Source organism: Phytophthora cinnamomi (assembly GCF_018691715.1).
Source record: "Phytophthora cinnamomi strain GKB4 chromosome Unknown Contig1, whole genome shotgun sequence".
Classification (NCBI taxonomy): domain Eukaryota; phylum Oomycota; class Peronosporomycetes; order Peronosporales; family Peronosporaceae; genus Phytophthora; species Phytophthora cinnamomi.
The window spans coordinates 679,806-705,720 of NW_027150934.1; the positions used below are offsets into that span (position 1 = coordinate 679,806).

The 25,915-nt window shown below is 56.5% G+C and overlaps 9 protein-coding genes across 9 annotated transcripts; 5 read left to right on the forward strand and 4 right to left on the reverse strand.

Moving 5' to 3' along the window:
* Nucleotides 1–6,042: 6,042 nt before the first annotated feature.
* IUM83_06305 (F-box protein) lies at nt 6,043–6,722 on the forward strand (the record flags this gene model as incomplete). The annotated part of the gene is made up of 2 exons (XM_067930500.1): nt 6,043–6,603; nt 6,690–6,722. 2 exons carry the CDS (start codon nt 6,043–6,045, stop codon nt 6,720–6,722), a joined length of 594 nt encoding a protein of 197 aa, XP_067800400.1.
* A 3,346-nt stretch (nt 6,723–10,068) lies between these two features.
* Nucleotides 10,069–14,561, reverse strand: IUM83_06306 (F-box protein; the record flags this gene model as incomplete). The annotated part of the gene is made up of 7 exons (XM_067930501.1): nt 10,069–10,335; nt 10,409–10,460; nt 10,536–10,676; nt 10,743–11,039; nt 11,125–11,593; nt 11,669–12,233; nt 12,381–14,561. The coding sequence occupies 7 exons, from the start codon at nt 14,559–14,561 to the stop codon at nt 10,069–10,071; spliced, it is 3,972 nt and encodes a 1,323-aa protein (XP_067800407.1).
* A 515-nt stretch (nt 14,562–15,076) lies between these two features.
* On the forward strand, nt 15,077–15,395 carry IUM83_06307 (uncharacterized protein; the record flags this gene model as incomplete). The annotated part of the gene is made up of 2 exons (XM_067930502.1): nt 15,077–15,209; nt 15,304–15,395. The coding sequence occupies 2 exons, from the start codon at nt 15,077–15,079 to the stop codon at nt 15,393–15,395; spliced, it is 225 nt and encodes a 74-aa protein (XP_067800399.1).
* A 68-nt stretch (nt 15,396–15,463) lies between these two features.
* On the reverse strand, nt 15,464–15,768 carry IUM83_06308 (Copper transport protein ATOX1; the record flags this gene model as incomplete). The annotated part of the gene is made up of 2 exons (XM_067930503.1): nt 15,464–15,594; nt 15,684–15,768. 2 exons carry the CDS (start codon nt 15,766–15,768, stop codon nt 15,464–15,466), a joined length of 216 nt encoding a protein of 71 aa, XP_067800335.1.
* A 1,320-nt stretch (nt 15,769–17,088) lies between these two features.
* On the forward strand, nt 17,089–21,075 carry IUM83_06309 (F-box protein; the record flags this gene model as incomplete). Its single annotated transcript, XM_067930504.1, has 2 exons — nt 17,089–18,025; nt 20,735–21,075. 2 exons carry the CDS (start codon nt 17,089–17,091, stop codon nt 21,073–21,075), a joined length of 1,278 nt encoding a protein of 425 aa, XP_067800398.1.
* A 95-nt stretch (nt 21,076–21,170) lies between these two features.
* IUM83_06310 (Aspartyl/Asparaginyl beta-hydroxylase) lies at nt 21,171–22,198 on the reverse strand (the record flags this gene model as incomplete). Its single annotated transcript, XM_067930505.1, has 2 exons — nt 21,171–21,725; nt 21,806–22,198. The coding sequence occupies 2 exons, from the start codon at nt 22,196–22,198 to the stop codon at nt 21,171–21,173; spliced, it is 948 nt and encodes a 315-aa protein (XP_067800504.1).
* A 172-nt stretch (nt 22,199–22,370) lies between these two features.
* On the forward strand, nt 22,371–22,973 carry IUM83_06311 (DNA replication complex GINS protein psf3; the record flags this gene model as incomplete). The annotated part of the gene is made up of 1 exon (XM_067930506.1): nt 22,371–22,973. The coding sequence occupies one exon, from the start codon at nt 22,371–22,373 to the stop codon at nt 22,971–22,973; it is 603 nt and encodes a 200-aa protein (XP_067800474.1).
* Nucleotides 22,974–23,152: 179 nt separating this feature from the next.
* Nucleotides 23,153–25,871, forward strand: IUM83_06312 (Integrator complex subunit; the record flags this gene model as incomplete). Its single annotated transcript, XM_067930507.1, has 2 exons — nt 23,153–25,579; nt 25,656–25,871. 2 exons carry the CDS (start codon nt 23,153–23,155, stop codon nt 25,869–25,871), a joined length of 2,643 nt encoding a protein of 880 aa, XP_067800475.1.
* IUM83_06313 (uncharacterized protein) lies at nt 23,803–24,096 on the reverse strand (the record flags this gene model as incomplete). The annotated part of the gene is made up of 1 exon (XM_067930508.1): nt 23,803–24,096. One exon carries the CDS (start codon nt 24,094–24,096, stop codon nt 23,803–23,805), a length of 294 nt encoding a protein of 97 aa, XP_067800476.1.
* Nucleotides 25,872–25,915: the final 44 nt, after the last annotated feature.

A 25,915-nucleotide genomic window follows, 5' to 3' on the forward strand; every position in this document is an offset into this window, starting at 1 on the left:
TCAGTTTGGTGAACGCCTTGAAGAAGTCGGCCATGAAAACGGGCTCGTGATCGTGATGGATGGCTTCACTTGCGCCGAAACGTCGACAGACGGCCTCTTCGTAAGCTTCGGCTACCGTCTGTGCACTTCGCGACGCATTCGCCTTCGTAATGCCAAACCCGTGAACAAGACAACCCACACAAGCAGTTCGGTGTCCCCCGTGTGCGACGCGGGCAGCGACGGAATATGGTCCATCGCAATGACTTGGAACGGATACGTCGCGACAATGTTGCCTGGTGACTCGCCCTGTATCGTTGGTCGACCTTTTCCCGTCTCACAGTCCGTACATTCTCCGACGTAGCGTTGAACGCTCTTGAAGATGCCCGGCCAGTGGAAGTGGTGTCATGTGCGTTGGTACGTCCGTCCAATCCCCTGGTTGCCTCCTTCGAGGCTCGCGTGGTAGTGGTGGAGAATGTCGTCTCGGAGCGTTTCTGGGACGACCAGCTTGAGGATCGCGTCTCGATCTTCGGCGGCCTCGTTGCCTCGTGTGCGATAGTACAGCAGCCCGCTCTCGCCTTCCTCGTATTGAGATGCGATCTTGCGGCAGTCTTTCGCTTCTCGCTTGGAGAGACTTCCCAGTTCACCTCGCAAGTATTTCTTCAAGTTGGCAATCCAGACTTCCTCGTCTTGGGCAGCACGGACGCGATCTAGCCGGAGACGTTGTACTTTCAGCTCTCGGAGAGCCTCTGGAGCTCGCGATCGGTGAGACGCGGCTCGCGTTGCAGCGGATCGTGTGATCACTGGTAGCACCGGGGTCGCCGTTTCTCTCACACTGTCGTGGGGCGTCGTCGGTTCCTGTGGATCGAGATCCGCTTCGTGCGTCCTAGGACGCATGACTTCCCCCTGTCTATTCAACGTGATCAGATCTTGAGTCTCTCGCGGGTCGGAGACGTTCAGCCCGGCTTGCCGTTGCAGAGCTTGACCAGCCAGCATTTCGGCGCTTGCATTCCAGTCCCGACGCATACGGAACAACTCATGACGGGGCCACGCTTCCAATGCGTTCTTGGCCTGTTGCCGTAGCAACTTTAGTCCCGACGACTTGCAGTCCATCTCATCTCGCATTTGGCGTATGACGAGGTTAGAGTCCCCGCAGACGATCAGTCGTACAACTTCCAGTCCTTCGAGTAAAGAACATCCCAGCAGCAGGCCTCGATACTCGGCTTCGTTGACCGTAAGGTCGTACCCAGAGACAGCCCGAGCTACCTTCCATCCAGGCAACTTCCAGACGACTGCGCTGAACGCTCCTCCTTCTCGTTTGGCTTTAGCCGAGCCGTCGAAGCTCACAACGTACAACTCCTCATCGAAGGCAACCGTGGGGATCGGGATCACCGCGGTCCGGGATGGACGTCTTCGCGGGGCAATCTCTTCCAGGGTCGCGTCCACGAACTCGCGTGGGGTTATACTCGCGGCCAGCGTCCCGAGTATCTCCTCTTCGTCCTTCAGCAACCAGCAGACTTCCAGTCTTCAGGGTGAGAGCACTGTTGCCAATTGCGACAGCCGGCCTTGCAATCCTTTTGACCTGAACAACCATGCCAAAGTTGTGTGACGCGTCAAAACGCGTACCGTCCGTCCTGCCAGCATCGTGAAACAGTCGCTCAGAGCCCGCAGCAGAGCCAAGATTTCCTTCTCGACGATGTCGTCATTCAACTCGTTGGGCTTCAACGTCCGGCTGGTGAACTTAACGGGCATACACACGTCATCGTGGACTTGGGCGAGAACAGCCGCAATGGTCCAGTCGTTCGCATAGACGATCACGACGGGTTCCCTTTCTGGGTCGAAGTGCTTCAACATCGGGGTCTCTGCCAATTTGGCCTTAAGAATTTCGAACGCGCGCGTGGCGTGCTTCCACTTCTCCTGTTCTCGGACCTCTTGTGACGTGGAATACGCTTCGAAATCTTGCTCCGTGAGCGTGTAGAGCGCGGTCGCGTATACGGCGAAGTCCTGAATAAACCGGTGGTAGTAGTTGAGGATATCCAAGAAGGACTGCAGACCCTTTAGCGTGCGTGGAAATTCTAACGTGGTAAGCGATTCCAAGTTTTTCGGGTTGGCGCGGAGACCACGTTCCGTGACCTTATGGCCCAGGTAGTCGACCTGCGACATTCCCCATTCGCTCTTCTCGACGCTGATGGACAGATGCCATTGCTCACATACGTCAAGTAGACGTTCAACCTTCTCACACAAGTCGTCCCAAGTCGTGCCTCCAATTAGAATGTCGTCGATGTACGAGCGACAGCCTGAAACGGAATGCATTCCCGGCCGTTCGGGCTCGCCTCCTTCGAAAACGTCCCGCGCGGCATTGTCGGGCGATAATCGTAAGAACCCGTAGAGCGCGTTGTCGATCAAGCGTTGGTAAATATGGGGGGCGTTGCACAATCCGAAAGGCATGCGCAGCCATTCGAAGAGACCCAAAGGGGTGATGAAGGCCGAAATAAGTCGGGCACGATCTGTCATGGGAACGACCCAGAACCCGCTGGCTATGTCCAAGGAGCTGTACCACAGATACTTGTCGAGGTCCTCCAGCAAGTCGTTCACCAGTGGCATCGAGTATACCATCAGCTGCGTGAGGCCGTTCACCAATCTGTAGTCGATACAGAGTCGGATGTCGACCCCATTCTTCTTAACGATCACAACGATGGGTGATGCCCAGGGTGACGTCGACGGTTGGATTATGCCTGCACTAAGGAGGCCTTTGATGAGATCGGCCACCTTCTCCTTGAACTGTGGCGGGATTTTTCTGACGCGTTGAGCGACGGGCTTCGTGTCTCCAACATCGATGTCACAGACGACTCCGACGGCTACGGGCGGTAACGCGTTACCCTTCCCGATTAGCCACTTCCGCCGCTTCCAGATGATCTGGCGCAGGCATTCTCAATCGCGGGCGGCTGCTTCTGGATCGACGTTGGTCGGTTGCCCGACCTTGAGGTCTTCGATCTTCAACTCAGCGTTCAGCGAGAGATCCAGCAAGACTGCCATCTTTGCCTCCAGCCTTCCGCGAAGAGGTCGGAGCCTTCATGGATGAGGACTGCGTCCTCTTCCGCTTCGACCTGGACGTCCATCTCAAAGTCTGAGACGTGCGTCCCCTGGGCTGCTTCGACGCGCTTCTCGATCTTGGGTCGATTCTCTGTCGCTTCGCTCTGAGTGGTCACAATCGCGGCGATCACGGGCAGCGCATCTGGACACTCTTCCTCAGGGCTGGCAGACCGTTCCCCATCTCGACGCAGGATTCTCTGCGGGGTTTGGTATGTCGGGCGTTCCGTCATGGGAACATTGGATTCCTCCCCAACCCAGACATCGTCAGCATCGCAGGTAGCGCTGTACGCCAGGTTCTGTCATTCTTGGTGGCGGCGTGAACCCGTTTGAACGAAACCGAACACGCGCGGAACAGCGCCCGCGGGCGTCCACCAGCCTATTGGAGTGTGAGCGCCGAGCGTTACCCTTCGCTCCCCGATATTCGTAACACGCAGATACAATCTCCGCCCGATCCTTCCTTTGATGAGGGTGATGACCCACGACTTCCCTCGAGTTACCCAGAGCTGCGGTGCGGCTCGGTCGGGTCTCAGCGGGACGTCCTGTGTCCGTCCTGGGTCGATCTTCAGTGGGGACGCGGCGGATATTGGGTGCATCTTGGCGCCGCACAGGGGTCGCCGCCCGATCAGCTGAATGCGGACTTCGTCCGGAGGCAGGCAGTCCCATCCGCCGTGTCGATACGTACTCCAGCTGGGACCATGAAGTTCATCCCCAGTATCGCGTGTTGGCCTACTAAATACCCCACCCAGAGGTCCATGGAGTACACCAAGTTCCCCGCCAAGGTGATCTTGACTCTCGTTCTTCCGATCGTGTAGTACGTCTCATCGTGGATTCCAACGCAAGTTTGTGTCACATCTGTGTCGATCAGGCAGCCTACCTCACGAGCAAAGGTGGTGTCCAGGATGGACACCTCGGCACCTGTATCGAGCAGCAACACTCCGCGACGGTTGTTCAGCTTCCCGTGAATCTTGGCTTGTTTGTACCACTTCTGCGGCGCGTAATGTTTTCAGTACCCACGTCGCTCTCCCGGTTACAAGTCAATCGCGTCCAGAAGGGGTTCTCGTGCATACTTGTCCGCGTACCTGAGGGTTGCGACTTGAGGAGCCCACTCACGCGAGGTACGTACCCGTTTGGATTCACATGTATTATCGTTGGAGGCAGCCGAGCTTTCACTAACCGCCTTTCGCGACTTCATGGTCACGAATGCATAGACTAAAACGGATCGCTCGTCTCGTACTGGTTACCGACCCAGCGAGCGATCTAGTTTAACATCTTTTCGGCTGTCGGTGGAAGCATCCCCGCGTGTTTCTGCGGATCATACCATTGGCGAAGCTGGTTGAAGAATTCTTACATTGGGCATCCACCTATGTCGTGCACGTCTCCACAGGCCTTACACGCGCGCAGGCAGCGGTCCGTCGGTTGACGGCCGCGACGGGGTTCTCCAGACCGCGTCTCAGGGCTTCCTAGGACGGGGTCGTCCTCGACCTGAGACGGGGTCACTCAATCGGGGTGTCACTAAAGTGATGTCGTCCTAGAGCCCCGAATGACAGCTCCGACTCAGACTTGGCATCTGAGGTGTCTTTCACCCTTTCTGCAGAAGATTCCATACAGATCGCGTTCTTTCACTCTGGGCAACGGTCCTCTGGCGCGCCTCGCTCGTCACTTCTCGTCTCGCGGTCTGCTTCACCACACTCGCAATGAGTCGGGCAAAAACGAAGATGATGTGATCAACGATGCTGTCACGCTGTTCCCGGATACCCACGGCAGCAGATTCGAGTTTTTATCGTGCTGGATGATCCTGAAAAGTTGCTGCCCCAAGTTCGTGGCGTTTTGGCCTACCTGCTCATCAGAAGCGTAGTAATGAGGTCATGACGGATCAACAGTAAGAGACTAGTTCAGACCAGGCAAGCCTGTGTTTGCATTAAACTCTAGAATTGTTTTCGTGTCTTCATACGACGGCTGTCGAAGAAATTCACCGCCAATAATCTCGACGACAGACTTGCAAAATTGCTTCATGCACGGTGATACGAGTGACTTGTTGATACAGTAGTATGCGCCTTGAGCGTCTGCTGAGTTTCCTTCTGACAACATGTGCAGTGAAGCAGCCACCTTTTGCTCCACTAAAGCTCCCATAAGGCCGACGGCGTCGGGGTGTTGCTGAAAAACAACAACGATCGTGGGATGACAGAGCCTCGCAGATCCTGTTGAATATGGCAATGTGGGCACAATGGCGCCGTCGAAACTTCCTGTCACAGTAAACGGGATATTCTCCCAGGTAATTGGGCATGAGCGCGGCATGACCAGAGGCAATGTCACGGGGGATACTCTTTCTCTTTCCTGTCTTGGAGCCTTGACGTAGTAAAGTCACTGCCGAATGTGATTTTTGCTCAGCGCATGCCAGTACAAAAGCAGCAGCGAGAAGATCATCTAGGAGAAAGAATAGCTCTTCATCGCTACTCTCCATTCTCGGTCGAATAGCGCGCTGACGGCTGGAGTTGGTGACGAGTCGCTGTTGCTAAACATCGAGACGATAGCAACAACCAATCACGCACGACCGATAGCTATTCTGATAGCAACTACGGGTGGAGATAGCCTTAGAATCGCAACGATATGCTACCTACTATACTATGGTAGAATCGCAACGATATGCTGCCTACCGTATCATGTATCATGGTACCTACCACATTACGGTAGGTAGCATATCGTTGCGATTCTAACGCCAAGACATTGTTCGATATTATTCACAACAATGTCCGTATGATACCTGAGAACTGTGAACACAAACCTTATGGACAATAAGTGTCCACAAGTTTTTGGTACCTTGATTGTGTCGGTTGTTTGTATGTGACCTATCAGTGCTGTTTCAGCGTGTCTTGCAACTAAAGGCCAAACCTCACCTTAAAATAATAAAAATTGCCGAAGTTACGATGAGTTTTGGGTATTAGGAGGCCAAACACCCACGATCAATAAAAAAACATGGCAGCAGTCAAGACGGAGCCATCAGTGCGGCGGGTGCTGGAGCTGCTGGTTCCTCGCTACACGGACGCGGGGGACGTCTCGGGCAGTGTCCCTGTTTCGCTTGACCTTTCCGCCTCGCTGGACGTGCAGCTGGTGTTCTGGGAGCGCTCTGGTGTCGCCAAAGAGCTGGAGTGTGTCAACTTTGAGGAGGGCTGTCCTCGCTGCAAATTCGAGAGTTTCCTGCGCGGGTTAGTGATCTTGAAGCGCCGCGGCGTGCTCCATATCAACGGGGCGTACCTGGTGGAGGGCGACTTCGCCCTACTCCGGCTACAGATTGAGGGTCTAGCTGACATCGGAGCCGCCTCGAAGCTCGAGGAGTTCGACTTTGTCAGAAGTCACCTGCAGCTGGGAGACGATGCACGGGCAGGTGGATCGGAGAAGGACAGAGCTGACGCCGCCAAGCTCAGCAGGTGTCACGTGTTGGGGTGCACCATGCACCGCTGGAAGGCATCGAGGCCGGAGCGGGCGAAAGCTTCGAGACCTGTTCAGGCTGTCAGTCCGACGTCCCCTCGGACCTCGGTTCATGCCCGTGCCACCGTGACACCAGTAAATTCGACCCCAAGAGAGAATGTTACAGCGGAGCGAGAAGAATTGGGTCGCTCTAGATCACTAACGGAGGTGGCGTCGCCGCCGCCTAGTATCGATGGAGGAAGGTCGCCACGTGGGAATAATTTAGTGCTGGTGGAGCCCCTGCGAAACCGGAAATTGAACCTCCCTGATGTGTTTGTTAGTTTGATGACTCGCGTTGATGCTGCACCGATGGAGCTGTGGAGTGAAAACATCCCAGGCATGGATCTGAAACTGTACGAGCACCAGCGACGAGGGCTCAGCTGGATGATGAAGCGGGAAAAGCCATCCTTATGGGAAACTATTTTGCAGCATCCGTTTAGGGTCTCTGGTCGGAAGTCTCACGAAAGCGACCAGTTGCTGGAATCTGAATATGGTGCTACAGCTTACGATGCTTGTGGTGGAATGTTGTGCGACGAGCCCGGGCTGGGCAAGACGATCACGATGCTGGCACTAATTTTGCTGACCAAAGGCCAGTCCACGAGGGATATGCCAGTCCGGGTGTATGCGCCGACTGCAAATACCGCCAATGTTCAGCTTCGATCGTCCTCGCGGGGGCCTACACTTCGGGCTGGCGAAATGGTGAGCTCATCGGCGTGTTTAATTGTGGCCCCCGATGCGTTGGTTGAACACTGGGAGGAACAGATTGAAGCGCATGTCATACATCGAGGACTTAAGACTTACGTGGACAGATTAACGAATCTAGCGAGTGCGTTGCCGAAAAACAATAAATTGGCGAGGTTCGACGTGGTCATTGTATCGTTTTCCCGAATGGTGAAGGAATGGAAGCTTCACAGACCACCTTCCGCCTTAGAGGCCCAGCGCACGCTGCGATACGGGTTTGAGGATCAACCGGATCGCTATTTGGATGGAAGTATCCGTGGTATAGTGTCTTCCCTGCTATCTATTCACTGGTTGCGTGTCGTCGTCGACGAAGGTCACAAGCTTGGCGGTCGAGCCCCCACTCAGCTCATGCAAATTTGCCGCCTGCTGTGTGCTGAGAGGCGCTGGGTGATGACTGGCACACCATCGCCGAACACGCTTCAGTCTGCAGACCTACAATACATCCATGGTTTACTGGTGTTCTTACGAAACCAGCCTTATGGACGACCGGACGGGTTCGCGTGGTCAAAGGCAATTGCGCGGCCTTTTCAACGGGACGAGCCCGTGGGATTCTATCGCCTTCAGAATCTACTGAGCCGCATCATGATACGACACACGAAAGACTCGATCCGCGATAAGCTTCCGCGCCCAATTCGACACACAGTTGTTGTCGACCCAACACCGAGTGAGTTCAAGTTGTACAATGCTATCGCGGAGTGTGCTCGCGCTAACCTGGTCGTAACTTCGATTGATCTACCTGGTTCTGCTGGTCCGTCCAGCAACATACACCCAAAAAGTCTAATGCATCGCATAAACCGTCAAGACGCTGGACACATCGAAACTGCGTTAGCGTTTGCTTTCATGGGTGGATACGCAGTGAATTGGACCGTGGATGCTAAGCTCAAGGCGCGTACCCTTGAAAAGATGCGCTCACAAGGAGTTGGTGAATCCCGTTTGTCTACACTCGTTGAGTATTTGTCTGTCGCCGATGCCTATGTGAAAGGCGTTCTTCAGACGAAGAAAACACGATGTGGAGAATGTGGGACTAGGCGCCGTATTTTGATGGTGTTACCCTGTGGGCATTTATGCTGTGCGTACTGCATAAATGAATTTAAGCAAGAGCTCGGCGAATGTCGGTGCAATTTCTGCGATGCACCCTACGACGAGGATACATTTAGCTACTTGCAGCCTACATTGACCAATGAGGTGACAGCGCGCGGTAGGGATTCCACGCTTGGAAAATTGCGAAGGTATGGAGTGAGCGAGGCCAAAATTGTGCGTGTGGCTGCATATATGGATACTCTCAAACCAAAACCTGCCACAGAATGTTTAAGTTGTCATCGTAAGCTGCATCTCCTATTGATAATGACGTGCGGTCATTTGAGTTGCCCTGATTGCGTGGAGAAGCGATTCCAGCGGGCCGGTCCAAGTTGTACACTGTGCCATCAACCGTTTTCGCGGACTGGGTTTAGAGACCTTCAGCCAAGGATTCGCCCGGAAGCGTTAGAAGACGATGACAAGCCTGCCCGTAGAAAGAAGCCAAGAATCCCCACTACTCATAAGCGGAAGCGAGCGACACCTGCCCCAAAACGAGCAGTGAACTACAAACGCGACTACTGGCAGATTGATTCGAGCAAGGCGTTCTACATGGTGACTCGGATTCGCGAGTTAATGAAAGAATTTTCAAATTCTGGGCGTGGCCTGAAAGTCATCATTTTTTCACAGTTCCGTGAAAGTATTTGGCGCGCCAAGGTTGCTTTCCGACAACAAGATATTCCGACGGCTGACTTTATCGCTCTGATCAACCCTCGAGAGCGCATCCGAAATCTAGAGGCATTCCGCTCGAACCCAAACGTGCACGTGCTGCTCTTGTCGAACCTTGGCTCGCATGGTTTGGATCTCTCCTTTGTGTCGCACATCTTCTTGCTAGAAGAAATCTGGGATAAATCGGTGGAGATACAAGTTATTAGCCGAGCGCATCGTATGGGGGCGAGCCATTCAGTGGTGGTGGAGCAGCTGTGGATGAGAGGAACGGTGGAGTGCCAACTAACGTCCACGAATCAGCAACTTTTCAAGAGTGAGCATTCAAGCGAGGATACCGAAGGCATGCAGCACCAACCTACGCGAGAGGAGGTGCAAGAAGCATCAAGCGCCGACAAAAACAGTTTTCAGCATTTGAAGATGAACTACATCTTGAATAATTTGCGAGTGCTCGAGGATGATATCGTCGGGAAGGATGGCGAGGTGCGATTTTCCGTTAGGGACGAAAGTGAGACCGTCATTCGCCAAGGAATGCACACCATGTCGGATTCAGGAGAAGTTACTACGGTGACGACCATGCACAATCCGTCGCAAAATCCTGTTGCTTCATTAGCTCCAGCGAGACCTTCAGATTCTCCTCAGCGACGTCCAGTATCTACTACGGCAGCTACACGTATTCCTCGGACGATAGCCAATCCCCCTGAGGTGATTGTGATCGATGATTCTTCTGACGATGAGTGCAACGGTGGAGGCAATGACAGTGAAGAAAAATGCGAAGAGAATGCTCCAGTTGTTCCGGTGCGTAAGCCCCACCAGGACGCGGCCCCAGTGAAGCAAGAGCCTTTGTATATCGAAATCAAGGACGAAGAAACTGAATCAGAGTAGCGTTGCGTGGTGAACGAAGCGGTCGGGTTAGTTACCACACTGCCATTCTGCGGTTTGCTATTGCTACATGATCAACAACGTTGAAGTACCTCGTGATAAGTAAATATTAACCTTTACCATTTAAAAAAAATTGAATGTGTCGCGAGGTACGCTTGATCAAGTTTAGATTTATCTCACTCCCCACCACGTGAAAGATTCAGGCAGGACATACGCTCGAAGCACGTCGCTGGAGAACTGCCCGATGAAAATGAGTGTCATCGTAGCGAACGCTACTAATGTGAGGTGCCAATGTGAAAACACCTCCAACGTTGAAAGTGTTTCAGCGGCCACAAAGCTGAAGGGGTCGCGCTGAATCGTGTCGTAAATCCCCCTAGGGACGTCCACGCGCTCGATAGCGAAGTCTTCGTTGCGGAATACAATGATACCCAACGAGGTCTAGACATACAGAGAAGCATGGAGTGTTACATCGGGTGCTGAGGCTTGCAGTAGGATTCGACAGTATGTATACCTTGTCGGGCATGTGACGGAATACATTGAAGGCAACGTCTCCAGTAGCTAACCTGCTCGCCACAAAAATTCAGCCAGGCGTGAGCCAATCGAACCCACAACTAATTGATTGCCAGAACAAAGCGTACGAGATGAGAGCGTCGCCATGGCCATCGCCTTCCTTCGCCAACGGTGGGAGGCTCTGCTTCCGAATCCAGTCGGCGTTCAGGTACACCCACTTCAACGCGCGATTGACCTCGTTGCAAGACGTGAGTACCTGGGCCGGGTCTCTGTCAACGCAGCAGAAAATATAAGTCAGTAAACAGCGGTTATGTCCGATGTGTTGTCAAGCGTACTTGGCTCCGACTAGTTTGGGCAGCACAAGCGTGATAGCTTCATACACGAGCGATCGAGCACGGTTTCCCATTCGATGGCTGATGCTATGAGCTCGAGAGCGTTCTTGAGTAGAGTGGTCTCGATGTATTCGCCTCAGGCTTGCGTGCAACCAAAAGCGAGCAGACTCCGCTTTCAGCATGTTGTTGACTTTGTGGCACGTGGCCCGCGCGACCAAGAGGTCTTCAGCCGTTAAGAAGTGGGCCACTTCAAACTGAACTTCGTACGGCAAATTGAGAAAAGTGCTTTCCTTCTGGGAGCTGCAGCAACAATATCATACAAGGTACAGTCATAAATATGGCAGATCAACACGACCAACCTACACACAAGCGTCAACGAACTTACTGTTGTGATAGCCTGGCAGATACACTCGCTATCAAGCGGCGCTCAGCTTCAGCGACGTACTCCATCGTAAGCTCTCCACAAACGCACGCCACGATACCTGCGGTGGTGCCAAATTGGACGGCGACAAAAAGGTCTCCGGGCCACAAGAAGTCGTAAGAAAGGTACCAACCACCGCACAGCGAGGCCACCTCCATCCATGACCGGCGCGAGTGGCTGGAAAAGTTCACCTTGAAGTATAATATACGCTCCTGAAGAATCATGCCAACCTTGCGTGTAGGCTTCCAGATGACAAACATGTCCCCAACAAGAGCAAAAACAACGCCGCTCATGGTAGCGAGAACAAACGCCACTTCGATGCTGCGAAGATGCGTGTAAATAATGTTGAATGCCACAGCCCCCACGAGTCCGAGCAGGCTCATAACTGGGAGCGGGAGAATCTGCGTCTTCTCTACCTCCTTCTTTTCTGCTTCTGCATATGAGAACAAGAATAAAGAAGGTCAGAATAGATAGTAACACAGACCACCGTGAATGAGCAACAGCTTACCATTGAGCGGTAGCGCTCGCGCACAACTTCGCACTTGTTCTCCACCGAGTATCACCAGCATTCCTGATAGCGTACCCACTTGGACTGCGACGATGAGGTCGTGATAGATAGCATAACTCCCGTAGATGACACCCATGAAGCAGCCGAACTCTACAAAAGACCGTACGGGGTACGTGTGCCAGTTGTGTTTCACGTTGATAAAACGGTCCTGCAAGATTACGCCTGCCCATCGCGTCGGCTTGAATAACACCAGCATGTCGGCGAAGCACAAGAAAGCTATACCGGCGATCGTGGCAAGTAGCACTGTGACTTCAAGACTGCGCATATTCTCAAAAATCCACTGGAATGTACCGGAACCGATATATGCGAACAAGAGCATCACAGGAAGCGGGCGAGCACGATTTGGTTCAGCGACATCGTCGGAAGGAGTACCGATTGGAGACATCGGGGCAACAATGATATCACCATCCGTGAGCAGATCTTTTCCCCATGGAATTAGTTTGGATCGGTTCTTTCGGAAGTACTCGCCGGAAAGCGTGACTGCAATTCCTGAAAAGGTGCCGAGCTGAAGCGCCAACACAAGATCATCATACATCGCGAACGAACCACAGATTACTGCAAACCAAGTGAACAGCTCCAAGAAGGAACGCAATGGCTCCAACTGCCAGTTCTCTTTGGCATTCGTAACTCGACGTTGAAGTAGTAATCCGACCTCGCGCGTTGGCTCCCACATCAAGAACAATTCACTTGCTGCAAGAAAGAAAATGCCAGCAAATGACGCCAGGCAAAACGCTGCCTCAATGCTGTCAAAGTAGTGGTAGATGGAGAGTAGCGATACCATTGAGGCATACGTGATCAGGAACAAGCAGAAAAGCAGCGCGCACGTTGCCGTGAGCTGCACGCGCATGTGGGTACCAACCGTTAGATGTAGTCGCGAGCATACCCAGTGGCCGCCGACGGATACCACGATCCCAGAAAGCGCTGCGAGCGTAAGCGAGCTGAACACCGTTGATGATGCGGCAAAGGTGCCAACAAAAACTCCAACAAAAACCAGTGTCTCGACAAACATGTGAAGTGGGAAGACGACCCACTTGTTCTTAAACTGCTTAACACCCGTTTGGAGAACAACCGCAGGATGCACTTCATACGGCGCTGGACTCGTCAGGTACCCGACGGATGCCGAGATTACAACGTTGATTGCAGAATACTGCGACAGGGATAGCGCCAACATGTCCTGATTGATCACCGCAAAAAACGTCGAGCACATGTCGAGGGTGGACACAACCATAATGCCCACGAACGTCCACCTCACCCGCTTGTAAAAGTGTGGGTACCGCTCTTTGACACAATTCAACGCGCGAGACGACCACGGCTGGACCGCACTGCCTTGACAGCTCTCGTTCTCTTCCGAATTGGAGCTGGCATCAGTTGCCCGTGACGGATCATGCACAGCGCACGCAATCTCTTTGAGCTCTCCTCCTTCGTTCACCTCAATATCATCCCAGCACTCCCGTGAAAACGCGATGCAGAACGCCGACAGGCCACAGGAAAACACAACGCCAGGCAGTCCGTGAGAAACCTTGGGCGCGACGAGCGTGATCCCGCCGACGGTAATCTTGGCTGCCAAGCGCCGGCCAACCCGCCCTAGCTCCACCAACGACGGCTTCCTGCCGGACAGCGCGAGCACAGTGAGCGTGATCGCCGCCACCGCGATGAAGCACAGCATGAGCGCTAAGGAGCTCGACGGCACGCTCGCAGCGCGCACAATGGCCGCGTACACTTGGGACAACGAGTACAGCATCATGACGACCACCGGGATGAGCTTGACCCAGTGGTCCGCCGGCATTTCCACGGGTGCCAGCGGGCTGGGCGGGCTCACGAAGCGCGGGCGGCTCGCAGCCGCCAGCAGCTCGCTGCTGAGGATGAGCAGGACGCCGCAGCAGGTGCCGAGCTGCAGCGACAGCAGCATGTCCGCCGTCGAGCTGTAGTACAGCGTCGTGGCGCCGAACGTGCCCGCGACCTCGAGCAGCGAGCGCAGCGGGTGCAGCTCCCAGTTCTTGCGCGCGTCCACGATGCGGCCCTGCAGCGCGAGGCCGGCGCGGCGCGTGGGCGCGCAGAGCAGCAGCAGCTCGCTGGCGATGATGAGCGACGCGCCCACGAGCGTCACGAGCAGGTAGTTGAACACGAGCTGGTCCAGGGACTGGCGCGGCTCCTGCTGCTGCTCCTGCTCCTGTCCGAGCACGTAGCCGTGCAGCGCGCGCCCCGTGGCCGAGATGACGTAGCCCACGCAGGCGTACGAGAGCGCCACCTTGAGCCAGAGCATGCCGCCCAAGCCGCGCATCTGCTGCGGGTCCAGGCGCGTCTCCAGCAGGTGCAGATACGCCGCCAGCAGGTCGCTCACGAGCGCCAGCGCGCCGGCGGCCGCCGCGCCCGCCACGACCGCGAGCCAGCCCGAGTGCGACGCCAAGTACAGCGACAGCACGCTGGCCACCCACGTGCAGCCCTCCAGGAAGAGCCGGCGCTTCTCGCGCGGCCACGCGCGCGGGCTGGAGCGCGCCAGCAGCAGCGCGCCGAGGCGGCGGAAGCGCGCGCTGCGGCTGCGGCGCAGCGCGTGGCACGCGCACAGGTAGCAGGCGCCGGCGCTCGAGACCAGCAGCGTGCCGCCCACCAGGTCGTGCACGCGCGGCGGCAGCTCGCCCAGCCGCAGCGCCAGCCACGAGCCCAGCGCCAGAGCGGCCTCGAGCGCCAGCACGCCGCGGCTGAGGCGGAGGCTGCGCGCGCGGCGCGGCGCCAACGGCAGCAGCTGCAGGGCGGAGAGCAGCAGGTCGCCCAGCTCGTACGTGGGCGCGCTGCGGTCGCCGGCGTCGGGCCGCGGTGCGGGCGGCGAGAGCATCGACGTCGTCACTTGCTGCGGAGCCGGCAACTTCCACACTGAGCGAGAAGAGAGACGTCTTCAGGTCTGGAGACCGCGGAGTTAGGTGGGACGAGGCGGAGAGATAACGTGGGTTGAGGTCGATACAGCGGCTGGTTGGGGAGGGGTGGACGGTCGGAATTAGGAGCGAGCTGAGGCGGGTTTTGAGGTAAAACCGTCCGGTCTGGCGGCGCTTGCCGAAGATGACGGAGACGTCTCTGCGTCGCTTGCGGGTCTCCCGTCATCGGCCGCCGCGTCCATGGGCCCCGGCTGGGTTCATCGCGTGCGCGACACTCGAGGCGGTCGTCTGCACGAGGCAACCAGAGGCTGGCAGCGCGCGGCGACTTGCCGGGAGAGATTTCGGCGACCTCGTCACCTTTCGCAACTGGTGATGACCGGCAGCCTGCACAGCTCGCGCGTAGCGGCTGGCGGCACGCGTGCAGGACTCTAGGCGGCTGGTCGCGCAGCAGACGCGGTGAGGATCGTCGCCCAGGCCGTTGAAGTTGCAGCGTCCGAGCGTTGAGATCGTGCGGGACGGCGATGCTGTCGGCAACGGAGACGATGCTGTAGCCATCCACGCAGTGGCAGTTCCATTGCGCTGGCAGTTCCAGCGCTGCAGCGACAGCCAAGGTCAACGTGGGGATCCTTGCGCCAGAGGACGGGGCCCAACCGCATCAAGTTCAAACACTAAAAGAAAATCTTGGATTGCCTTACTGTTATGCAGTCTCCCCCATCTCTCGCGTCTGCGCTACTTGCTGCGATGCGGAGTGCGGTAGATCGACGAGAGGGGGGCAGGAACACTTGACAAGACAATAAGAAGGGGAGAAGGAGAAGAGGAGGAGGAGGGACGAGGAGAAGATCCGCAGCCGGGAGCGGGCGAGCGCTTACGCCAGCGCCACGCTCTTGCCGCTGGCCTTGGACCACTTGAGCAGCGCCTCCAGCATCGCGTTCTCGTCGGCGTCGCCCTCCACCAGGATCTGCTGCTTCTCCACGTCGCACTTGACGCTCGTCACGCCTGTGCGCAGGAAGACAAAAGGCAGGAAGACAAAAGGTTAGCGAGCAGCGACAGCGGCGGCGGCAGGGGCAGGGGCAGGGGCGACGCACCTTCGATCTTGGTCAGGATGCGCGTGCAGGCGCTGGAGCAGCCGTCGCACGTCATGCCCACCTTGAACTCGGTCACCTTCACCATGTTGCTGCTGCTGCTGCTTGCGGACCTGCGCCACGCGTGTTCAATTGAGTTGTGAGGGAAAGTCGGAAGCTCGACGATTGTCAGATGGAGGACGTTTTTTCTCGAAACCAGTAGCTTTGTCAGATGATGTATGAATGATGACGCAATGTTCACGTTCTCCGAGGTCGGCTTGACCAGCTTGTATCGGACCCGTGGACGCTCAAATCACTGCAAGAGCACTTCAAGAGGCATTGAGAAGATTGAGAAGCACGGAAAGGCTCGCCAAGACTTCCTAGTAGTAATAGGTGTTATGGCTAGATGAAAAAAAATGACAGATTCAGGACCCCCTACGCGAAAACATGAAAACAATTGTTGAATGGCCTGTGGATATGTACGGCGGACGACCGAATGTCCTCGACTCTACTTGGTAGCGCACAAATACTAAGATAAAGACGGTGTGTCACCCCCATATTTTTGATCTCCAGTTCGTTTACGATACGGTACGGTACGCTTTGAAATCTGCTGTGTTCAATGTTCCTTCACTATTCATACCTTCGTTGCAGCAGGATATCGTAGGCAGGTGTGCACTGTATGTATTAATATGTGTATGTAGGTATGTGCTGTAACTTACAGCTACAGTCTGTAAGTTCGACGCTAGGACATGGTTGGACGTAAGGAGCTTCTGATGTTTTCAAAACTCTTGTAAAAAAAAAAGTTTTGAGCAAAACATGCCTAAAAAAAAGCTGGAGTAACTTCGAGGCCGCTGACAAGTCGATCAATGTTGTCGCTTGTAACCAGACCGTGGCACAAGCCGAAACTTTCGACTCGAAAACAGCCCCCAAAAGGGAAGGTGTACGGCGAGTATCCGTCGATGCAATCAGCTGGCTACATGTATTGTCGACAGGAAATGCATCAGTCGTAACATGCTACAGTGCATTAGGCGCGCCTCACTACACGCCAAGGGTGGACCGATAGGCGGACCAAACTCTGCGACCACACTGCGCATGGTCCATCAATCAGCTCGCCAGGATGTCAAAGAGCGGTGCGTGTGATTCGAGAACACATAACCTGGAGAACTTGCCAAAAACACCACTCAAATGAAAACGGTGGCATCCAGCTTCGTCTGCAAGTTTTCACAGTGTGCACCTCGGCAACCTCAAGATCATGTACCTATGATTCTGGTTGTCTAACGGCGATTGCCTCGCCCGCCCACTTCCACAAATTCGGCACTTCAACTTTGTGTTGCTTTCTCTGACCCCCCATCCAACCGAATGTAACTGAAGCTCCATGCCATTCAGCAGGTTTTCTCTGGTGCAGCACGGTCTCATCCGACGCGAGGCGATGGCGCACTCCGCCGCGGCTTCGGGCGCCGACGCCGCCGTGGGCGTGGACCGCACCATCGAACTTCTAGCGCCCGTGTACGCGGACGTGTGTCCCACGACCGCGACCAGCGAGACGCGCGTCCCCGTGACGCTGCAGCGCACGGCGGACGACTGGCTCCAGCTCGCCTTCAGCCGCCCCAATGTGCGCAAGGACGCGGCGTGCGTGAACGGCGCCAGCGGCTGCCGCTGCGACTTCGTGCGCTTCCTGCGAGCGCTGCTGCTGCTCAGCGAGCGGCTGGTGCTGCGCGTGCACGCCACGTACGTCGTGGCCGCCGGCCAGGCGCCGGTCGCGACGCTCCAGCTGCGCGTGCGCGTGCACGACGAGGCCAAGCACGGCACGGCGCTCAAGGACTTCGACTTGGTGCTGTGCCACCTGCAGGCCACGGTGCTGTCCATCGTGCCGCGCAACGAGCAGGCCCGGGAAGAGGCGCTGAGTGCGGCGCTGGAGCAGGCCAAGAACAGCTCGTGCCACGTCGTGGGCTGCAGGCTGCACCCCTGGGACACGGACAAGCAGGCGCAGCAGCCCAAGCAAAAGCTCAACCTGCCTGATGTGTTCCACAGCTTGACGAGTCAGATGGAGGTGGATCAGATGGAGATCCGCGACGACGCCACGTACGTGGCGCGCATGACGCGCGCCAACAAGCAGATCCTCTTGACCGACCTGCCCACCAACGTGCTGCAGAGCGTCGTGTGCCTGATGAACGCGCGCGACCTTGCCTCGCTCAGTGGCGTGTGCTCGCTGTTCCAGCACATGGCCTACGAAGTGGTTCCCGGACTGAACCTTGTGTTGTACGAGCACCAGCGCAGGGGGCTCAAGTGGATGCTGCGCCGCGAAACACCGTCGCTAACTTGCATACCTCAGCCACACCCATTTATCCTGTCGTCCGAGTCGGAAAGTGAGGCTGCAACGGCCGTTGATTTGATTGAGGACCGAGTCATCACACATCCTCACGTGACAGCACGTGACGCCTGCGGAGGCATGTTCTGCGACGAGCCAGGTCTCGGCAAAACGATCACGATGCTGGCACTGATTTTGAGAACAAAGGGACAAACAACAGACAACACGCCAATCGATACGCGAGGTCCTGGTGGAAGTGTAAATAGGCCAGGCTTGCGCTCGGCTAGGTCGCGGGGTCGGTCTGTTAATGTGGAGGACCTGGTGAGCTCTGGAGCTTCTCTGATTGTGGTGCCGGATCCACTGGTTGAACACTGGAAATACCAAGTCGAAACCCATGTTGCACCTGGAGCTTTGCGTGTGTTTGTTGACCCTGGTGTCGAGCACAAGTTACCGTATAATAATGACCTTGCTGAGTACGATGTAGTCATCACTTCGTTCACTAGATTGGCGCGGGAATGGAGACTTCACAGACCCACTTCAGCTTTGGAGGAACGTATGCCTGAGCGGTATGGGTTTGAAGGTTCGCAGCGTTATGCTGACGGCACTCTTCGTGGAGAGGTGTCCTCTCTTTTAACGGTTCATTGGGTGCGAGTGATTGTTGACGAAGGCCACAAACTGGGAGGTCAGACTCCGTCAGATTTGATGCAGTTGGCCCGCTTGTTATGTGCGGAGAGACGGTGGGTGATGACCGGAACGCCGACGCCAAATACGCTACAGTCAGCCGATCTCCGCTATATGCATGGACTTCTAGTATTTTTGCGCAATCTACCTTACGGGAACCCTGATGGACAAGCTTGGGTGAAGGCGATCGCTCGGCCTTTCGAGCGCAATGAAATCGTTGGATTTTACCGTTTGCAGCACCTGCTAAGCCGAATCATGATGCGGCATACGAAAGAATCAATTCGCGAGATTTTACCTGAGCCGATTCGGCGCACAGTTTTTATTGATCCCACACCAAGTGAATATGCTCAATACAATGGTGTTGCCGCGGCTGTCCGAGCGAACTTGGTAATTACGAATATGGACCCGAAAACCCCTGGATGCCAGCACGCGGATAGCCTCTTGAACCCAATCAATCGAAAGGATGCATTGCGCGTCGTCTCCAATCTTCGCTCAGCTTGTTGCGGCGGATCTGCCGTCAAGATTTCGCTAACTGAGGAGTCCCGACTAGATACAATAAATATGCTGAGCGGCTACCACGTCGACGGTGAAAACATGACGGTGGTGCTGGAATATCTTCGGAAGGTGCAGCTTCCGGGAATGGTTACCGAGTGTGGATGTTGCAGGCGCAAGCTGCAGCTACTTATGATCATCCCTTGTGGTCATTTGTGCTGCGCCGACTGTGTGGAAGACCGCATGCAAAGGGTTGGCCCCATTTGCTATCGATGCAATGCAGTGTTCGACCGTGAGGCGTTTCAAAGGCTTCAGCCAGGCTTTGAATTTGAGATGGCGGAGGACGTAGCGTTAGGAACCGCCAACACCGATCTAAATCAAAATGGTCGCCATGGAGATCGCGTTAATCAGCTCCAGCAGCTCGTAAACCAAGATCAGCGACATAACCGTGAAGGAGGTGAGCCCCGAGGTCGTGGAAGGAATCGACGCGGTCAAGAGGCAAACGGCCAAAATGCCCCCCGACAGCCTCGTCGCGCGCTGGACCTTACTCGGGATATTCATTTTATCGACGCTAGCAAAGCATTTTACGCTGCCACGCGCATCAAGGAACTGAAAGAAGAGTTTTTACTAGGTAATGTCCACCCAAGCGGGCGTTCTTCGCGCCGCCAAGCGCGCTATTTGAAAGCAATCATCTTCTCGCAATTCAAGGAGCACATTTGGCACACGAAAGTTGCATTTGCTCAGCAAGGTGTGCCAACGGCCGATTTTATTGCTGGTCTTAGTCCAGAAGTTCGAATGAAGCAGCTAATGCGCTTCCGGAAGGACCCGAACGTGAACGTACTTCTGCTAACAGAGGTTGGCTCCCACGGATTAGATCTCTCGTTTGTCACTCACATCTTTTTGATGGATGAAATTTGGGATAAATCACTGGAACAGCAAGTTATTAGCCGAGCTCATCGAATGGGTGCAAGCCAAGCAGTCGTGGTGGAACAACTGTGGATGCGAGGCAGTGTGGAGAGTCAAATGTTGAGACCTCAAGAAATCAAGGACAAGCTGGAGGAGAAGATAGCAAATGTGCTTACTTCGCCTGCTCGGATTAACGTGCAAGAGGGCGATTCTCCTGGAAAATCACCGAAGAAACCTAACACGGGAGGAGGGACAATGTTTACCGCACCAAACAAGAAGCGCAAGCGACATCGAGTGGCCGGCGACGCGCGGAAAGCTGCAAAGGGCAACAAAAACACTTTTCTTCAGCGTAAACTTGATTACGTTCTGAACAACTTACGGTTGTTGGGAGAAAATATTGTTGCTGAGGCTGGTCAAGTGCGTTTTCGCGTCGTGGATGAATGCGAAGAGGTAATCCGCCAAGCTGTCCACGTGATGCCTTTTAATCGAACCTCTCGCGGGGTTACGCCATCGACAGCACCTGCCCAGCCACCGACAACAACACAGGCAATAGCAGTCGCTCCATCGCCTTCGACAATTGATACCCCTGCGCGCCCGCGTTCATCAGCAAGACGATCAGTTACCTTTGAAGACGAGCGCATGCCGAGCGCTGCTTCTCACGTCCCAATGCCTAAACGCCCTGCCCTAGACGATATCATCACAATTAGCAGTTCTTCCTCTGATGAGGAAGAATTAAAGGAAACGAGCGATAACGACGATGAGCAAGATGACATCGAGGCCACTAGAATGGTGCAGAATGCTCGTCGGCGCTGGGCAAAGCGAAGAAGTATCATTGCTGCTATGAGTTCGAGTGACGATGATGACGACAACAACGAAGTGAAGCCACCGCCTCTGAAGGCTATGGCAACAGTCAACGGAAAGTTGAACGGAAACGGTATAGTGCGGAGGGAAACAAAGGTGAGTTCGAAGGCTAAGGCAGTGTCCTTCGCGATAATTGACGACGATGATTCGGACACCGAGTCCGAATGATTTGGTGCCAAAACGCACGAGTATCGATCGCGTTAGTTACGCATGTGGATATGTGTGGATAGAGCTGGAACACGACAACGACCTGCCTAGATAAATTAGCTCCACACAGCTTCGTGAGGGGAAGCGTTAGCCTCGCCAGCCTTTTTGATGATGGAATAGAAGTTGTCGCCGGAGTCTTGGCACACGGTCTTGTCCATCCGCAGTTGCGCGTTCCGCAGGAAGCCGAGGAACTTGCGCTCCTGAGCACTCAGATCCGGGTGCCACACGTCGATGATCAGCACAATGCGACTGCGAGAGTCGTCGTCGTTCCACGCCTCGTGCTCGAACGAGTCGTCGAATACGAAGCACTTGCCCTCTTGCGCGTAGACTACCTCGTCTCCAGCACGGAGTCGACATGTCCCTCCAGGGACTACCAGCGGCAGATGGCATCGCAGCTTCTTGTTGGTAGGCCCGTTGTGTTTCTTGACATGAGTGCGCGGCGCCAACGCCGAGAAGAAGGCGTGGTCGTAGTGGCCGTCGATGGACTCGATAATAGCAGCGGTCTTGGGGCACAGCGCTCTGTTGGCCTGGAAGTCGACGTTGTGCAGGAACAGGTAGAGCACGTTCCAGTCCCCGGCGTCGTGTCCGGCACTGCCCAGTCCGTCCTCTGCCTGCAGAAGCAGCAGCAACAAAAGTCACAACTCGGCTGGGAGCGGTGCAGTTAATAGCGAAGAGCTCAGCCGCAGCTCACGTGGATGTCGCTCGCCCAGGACGGCGCTCGGTAGGGCTGGAAGCCGGACTTGCCGCAGTGCTTCAGCGCCAGGAGCTCCTGCTTGATGACAGCGTAGTTGCTCTCCAGCGTCCGCACCCACGGGAGCTCTCTGCAGTCCCACACGGGCATCGCACGCAGCAGCGGGATCACCTCGGGGCACCCGCGCTGCCACTCGGAGCAGTCATCCGGGACGCGGCGCTGGTTGAGCTGCAGCACGATCCAGCGGCGCAGGCGGCGGAAGTCGTCGCGATCGTCGTCGCCACGGACTAGAAAGCGCCCCAGCCACTGCAGCGCCACCCGCTCGCTGAAGGTCGACACGCCCCAGGAGCGCACCAGCGCGCGCAGCTTCTGCTCGACATGGCGCTCGTCCATCGTGACGGTAGCTGCTCACAGGATATGGCTACACTGGCGCCTCTTCTACGCGACCATCTAGAACAATACGCCCAAGGACCTACCGTGACCTAAAAACCTAAATCTGAACGGCTAGACGCTGACAGTTTTGAAATTGGCGCCATAATAAAAAACGTTAGTATCGGCGGCGACCATGAGCACGAGCATGGGCGGTGGCGGGTACCTGGACATCGACGAGATCCTGGCGGGCGACGAGCGCGTCAAGTGCACGTTCGAGACGGATGCGCTGGACTGCGGGTACCTGGACCCGAGCTGCCGCGCGCCGGACCTGGCGGAGAAGGCGGTGGTGGAGCTGCCGCTGTGGCTGGCCACGACGCTGGCGCGGCGCGGGGACGTGCGCGTGGAGCCGCCGCGTTTCCTGACCAAGCGCTTCCGGCGCATGCTCAAGGCCGGCCCTTCCAGCGTGAACCTGCGCGAGTTCTCGAGCTACGTGCTGGAGGTGGGGCGCCAGCTCGCGCCGCTCGTGGAGCCCGCGGCCCAGCAGGAGATCGACGAGGTCCTGCGCCTGTGCTTCGGCGGCGAGCGCTACCGCGAGCTGCTCAACAACGCCATGAGCTCGCTGGACGAGGACACGACCGAGTTCACGCGCAAGCTCACGCAGGACGAGAAGAAGCTCTTCGACGCCGGCGTCCGCGACGCCAAGGACTTCCTCCAGTGGAAGGGCCGCAACGCCGACGCCATCGCCGCCGCCCCCGTCGTCGAGCGCTCGCTCAAGAAGCGCAAGTTCCGCGCCTAAAGCGACAGTAGTGGAGGAGGACGCTGGCGGACGGTCTCGGTAACATAAATAAATAACGTCCCCACGCAGGCGAATGTAACTTACTCCCCGTAATCTATCGCTCCCACTCGGTAATTTTCCCCCAGGGAGCACGAGCACGAGCACGAGCCCGAGCAGCACACGCAGACGTAGCGGCCGAGATGCTCGTGACGTTCGTGCTGGACACGAGCGCGTCCATGAACCAGAGCACGAGCTCGGGCATGACGCTGCTGGACTACGCCAAGTCGGCGGTCGAGCGCTTCGTGAAGCGCGTGCGCGACCCGAGCCGGCGCTACCAGCACCACTTCATGCTGCTGTCGTGCGGCCGCGACGCGCGCGCAGGCGGCGGCAAAGCGGACGCGGCGCCCTACGACGGGCGCGTGCGCGTGGGCTGGGACCAGTCCACCAACAAGGAGGCCTTCCTGCGCGAGCTCAAGAACCTGCGCGCCACGGACCTGAGCGACGTGGGCGCCGCGCTCAAGCAGGCCTTCGAGCTCATGAACCAGATCCGCCTGCAGTTCAACTGGGACAGCTACGCGCTCGGGCGCGCGCCCTGGAACACCAACGTGTCGGTCTGCGTGCTGCTCACGGACGCCACCGCGCTCTCGAGCGCCGACGGCCTCGTGCAGGACGCGCTCACCCTCGCGCCCTCCAGCGCCGTGGGCGCCGAGCTCACGTACGAGCCCTTCCGCTGGGACCAGCGGCTCTTCACGGTCGCGCTCAAGCTCTCGGCCGCCATGAACGGCACCAAGGCCCAGCCCAGCGTGCCCGCGGACCTCATGGCGCTCAGCGAGGCCACGGGCGGCATGCTCTACATGCCCACGTCCAAGCCGGCCGTGGAGCAGAGCATCGACCAGATCATCCTCAAGCTCAAGGCCGGCGCCGTCGTCAAGTTCAAGTGCGAGCCCGTGGACGGAGACGCCGAGTTCCCCACCACGAGGAACATCATCGCGCCGCTGCCGAGCGGCAGGGAGTTCTGCTGGCCCGTGGCCGAGGCCTTCTGGCTCGACAGGAACACCGTCGCGCTGCCCACGCGCGAGGCGCACCCGACGCTCGTGTACTCGCGCACGGTCGAGAACGCCATCGAGGCGGCCACGAGCCACATGCTGCTGGACACGCTCAAGTTCCCGGCGGACAACTACCTGCTGGAAACGTCCATCAGTCCGACGCCGAGTCGGGGCCAGCGTTGGCTCGTGTACATTCAAGGCAGCAAGGGGGACGGCCGGCTGGGAGACCCCATTGGAATGCTGCGCGCGCCGAGCTCGGGAGCTGGAGTCTCGTCAGCGAACGCCGTGCTCGTGCTGCTGCCGTACAACTTCCCCAAGCTCTTCTCGCTGCTTGTGGAAGTCGCCCGGGTGTACCAGGCCAGCGGCCAGAACATCAACTCGGCGACAGGAATGTGGATGTTCCAAGCGAAGGCTATGCCATCCTCGTGGCGCGAGTCCTTTTCGTCGTACCTCAGTGGATGCCCGCTTTACTATTACGCCCCGTTGAAGAAGGCCCTGCGCAAGTATAATCTCCACGACATGGTTCCTGAAGTTCAGGATTCCGGGCGGAGCTACCAGATCTCCAACTTCTTGAATCGACTGCGGGAGCAGGCGATTGCGGAGAGCGACAGCAACAACAAACTGTACTCTCGAGCGAGTCGCAGCGAGACAAACAACTCTACTTCAGGTTTGCGCAGCAGCGGCATCCCGGAATCTTCCCCGTCCGCCTCGCCTATTGCTAACCGGGATGGCACTGGGGCGAACCCGACAGACGCAACTTTGGATGCCATTGCTACCATGTCGCTTCAGGACTTGCGCGCCGCTCACCAGAAGAGCAAGCTGCTGTTCTTTGAGAAGTCCTCGAAACACCAGTTCCAAGTAGCGCTTCCGCGTGTGACGGCTCCGAAGGACGACGCGGTGCCTTTAAAGTTGGCACCAAGTTGGCGTGCTGTGGAGGAAGACGAAAAGCATCGCCAGCCAATTGACGTAATGAGTGACTATGAATCGCGGTTGGTCAAGAAAGAAGCGCTCCGCAACCCTCTGGCTGAAGCGGAGCCTGACGAGGATACCCCTTCCGGACTGCGACGGCGCCAACTGTGCTTCAATCTGGGCAACCCATACAAGAAGAGTTCCTCCAAGGCGAGCAACGTGTACCAAGGTGAAGCTGCAGATGAAGCAGCTGCCTTGGGAGGCCAGTCTCCGAAGCGCCAGCGCACGCGGAAGCGGTCTTCTCAACTAAAGCGCGACAAGAAGCACTCGAAGCGTTCTCACAGAATGCATGGCTCGCCATCTTTCAAGTCGTCGCCGGGCTCACCCTCGCACTCGCCCAGCTCCCCTGTTTCCAGTACTTCGTCAACTATCTCGTCTCCTGGACGAAGCGAGAGCGGCGACTCGGTCATGACGGACAGTTCAGTGGGCTCGAACTACTCTGTCAAGGCCGAAGCTGCGCAGATGCTGGGTATCCCGCTCCACGACGGCGACTTCGTGGAGGACGAGAAGAACAGCAGCTTTGTGCGACTGGTCTATGGCGTTTTGGCGGAGAACTGGGAGTCGTGGAGCACCATTATTCGCCTTATCAAGGCCCGCACAACAACTCAGCAGGTACGAAGAGTTTGTCTGCATGTAGTGTTATTTTATCGGAATTGCTCACCCGCGGCGTTGCTTCCTGGTTGAACAGGAAAAAGAGTTTGTTGTCAGCGGTCTCCGGGCGATGAAGGGCGGTCCGACAGCAGTGAAGACGTACATTGAGCAGGCCATCCTCTATTCGCAGCAGTTCCGGCAAAAGGCGCTCGAGCACGCCCTGAAGCAATTGCTGGACGAAGTGACGGAGACAGCACATGGCAAACAGAACGGAGCAGCGGTCGAGAGTGCCAAGAAAGAAGCGGCGGCCTAGTTTGCCTATTGACATGAATATCGACATGGTAACTATTCTCATTG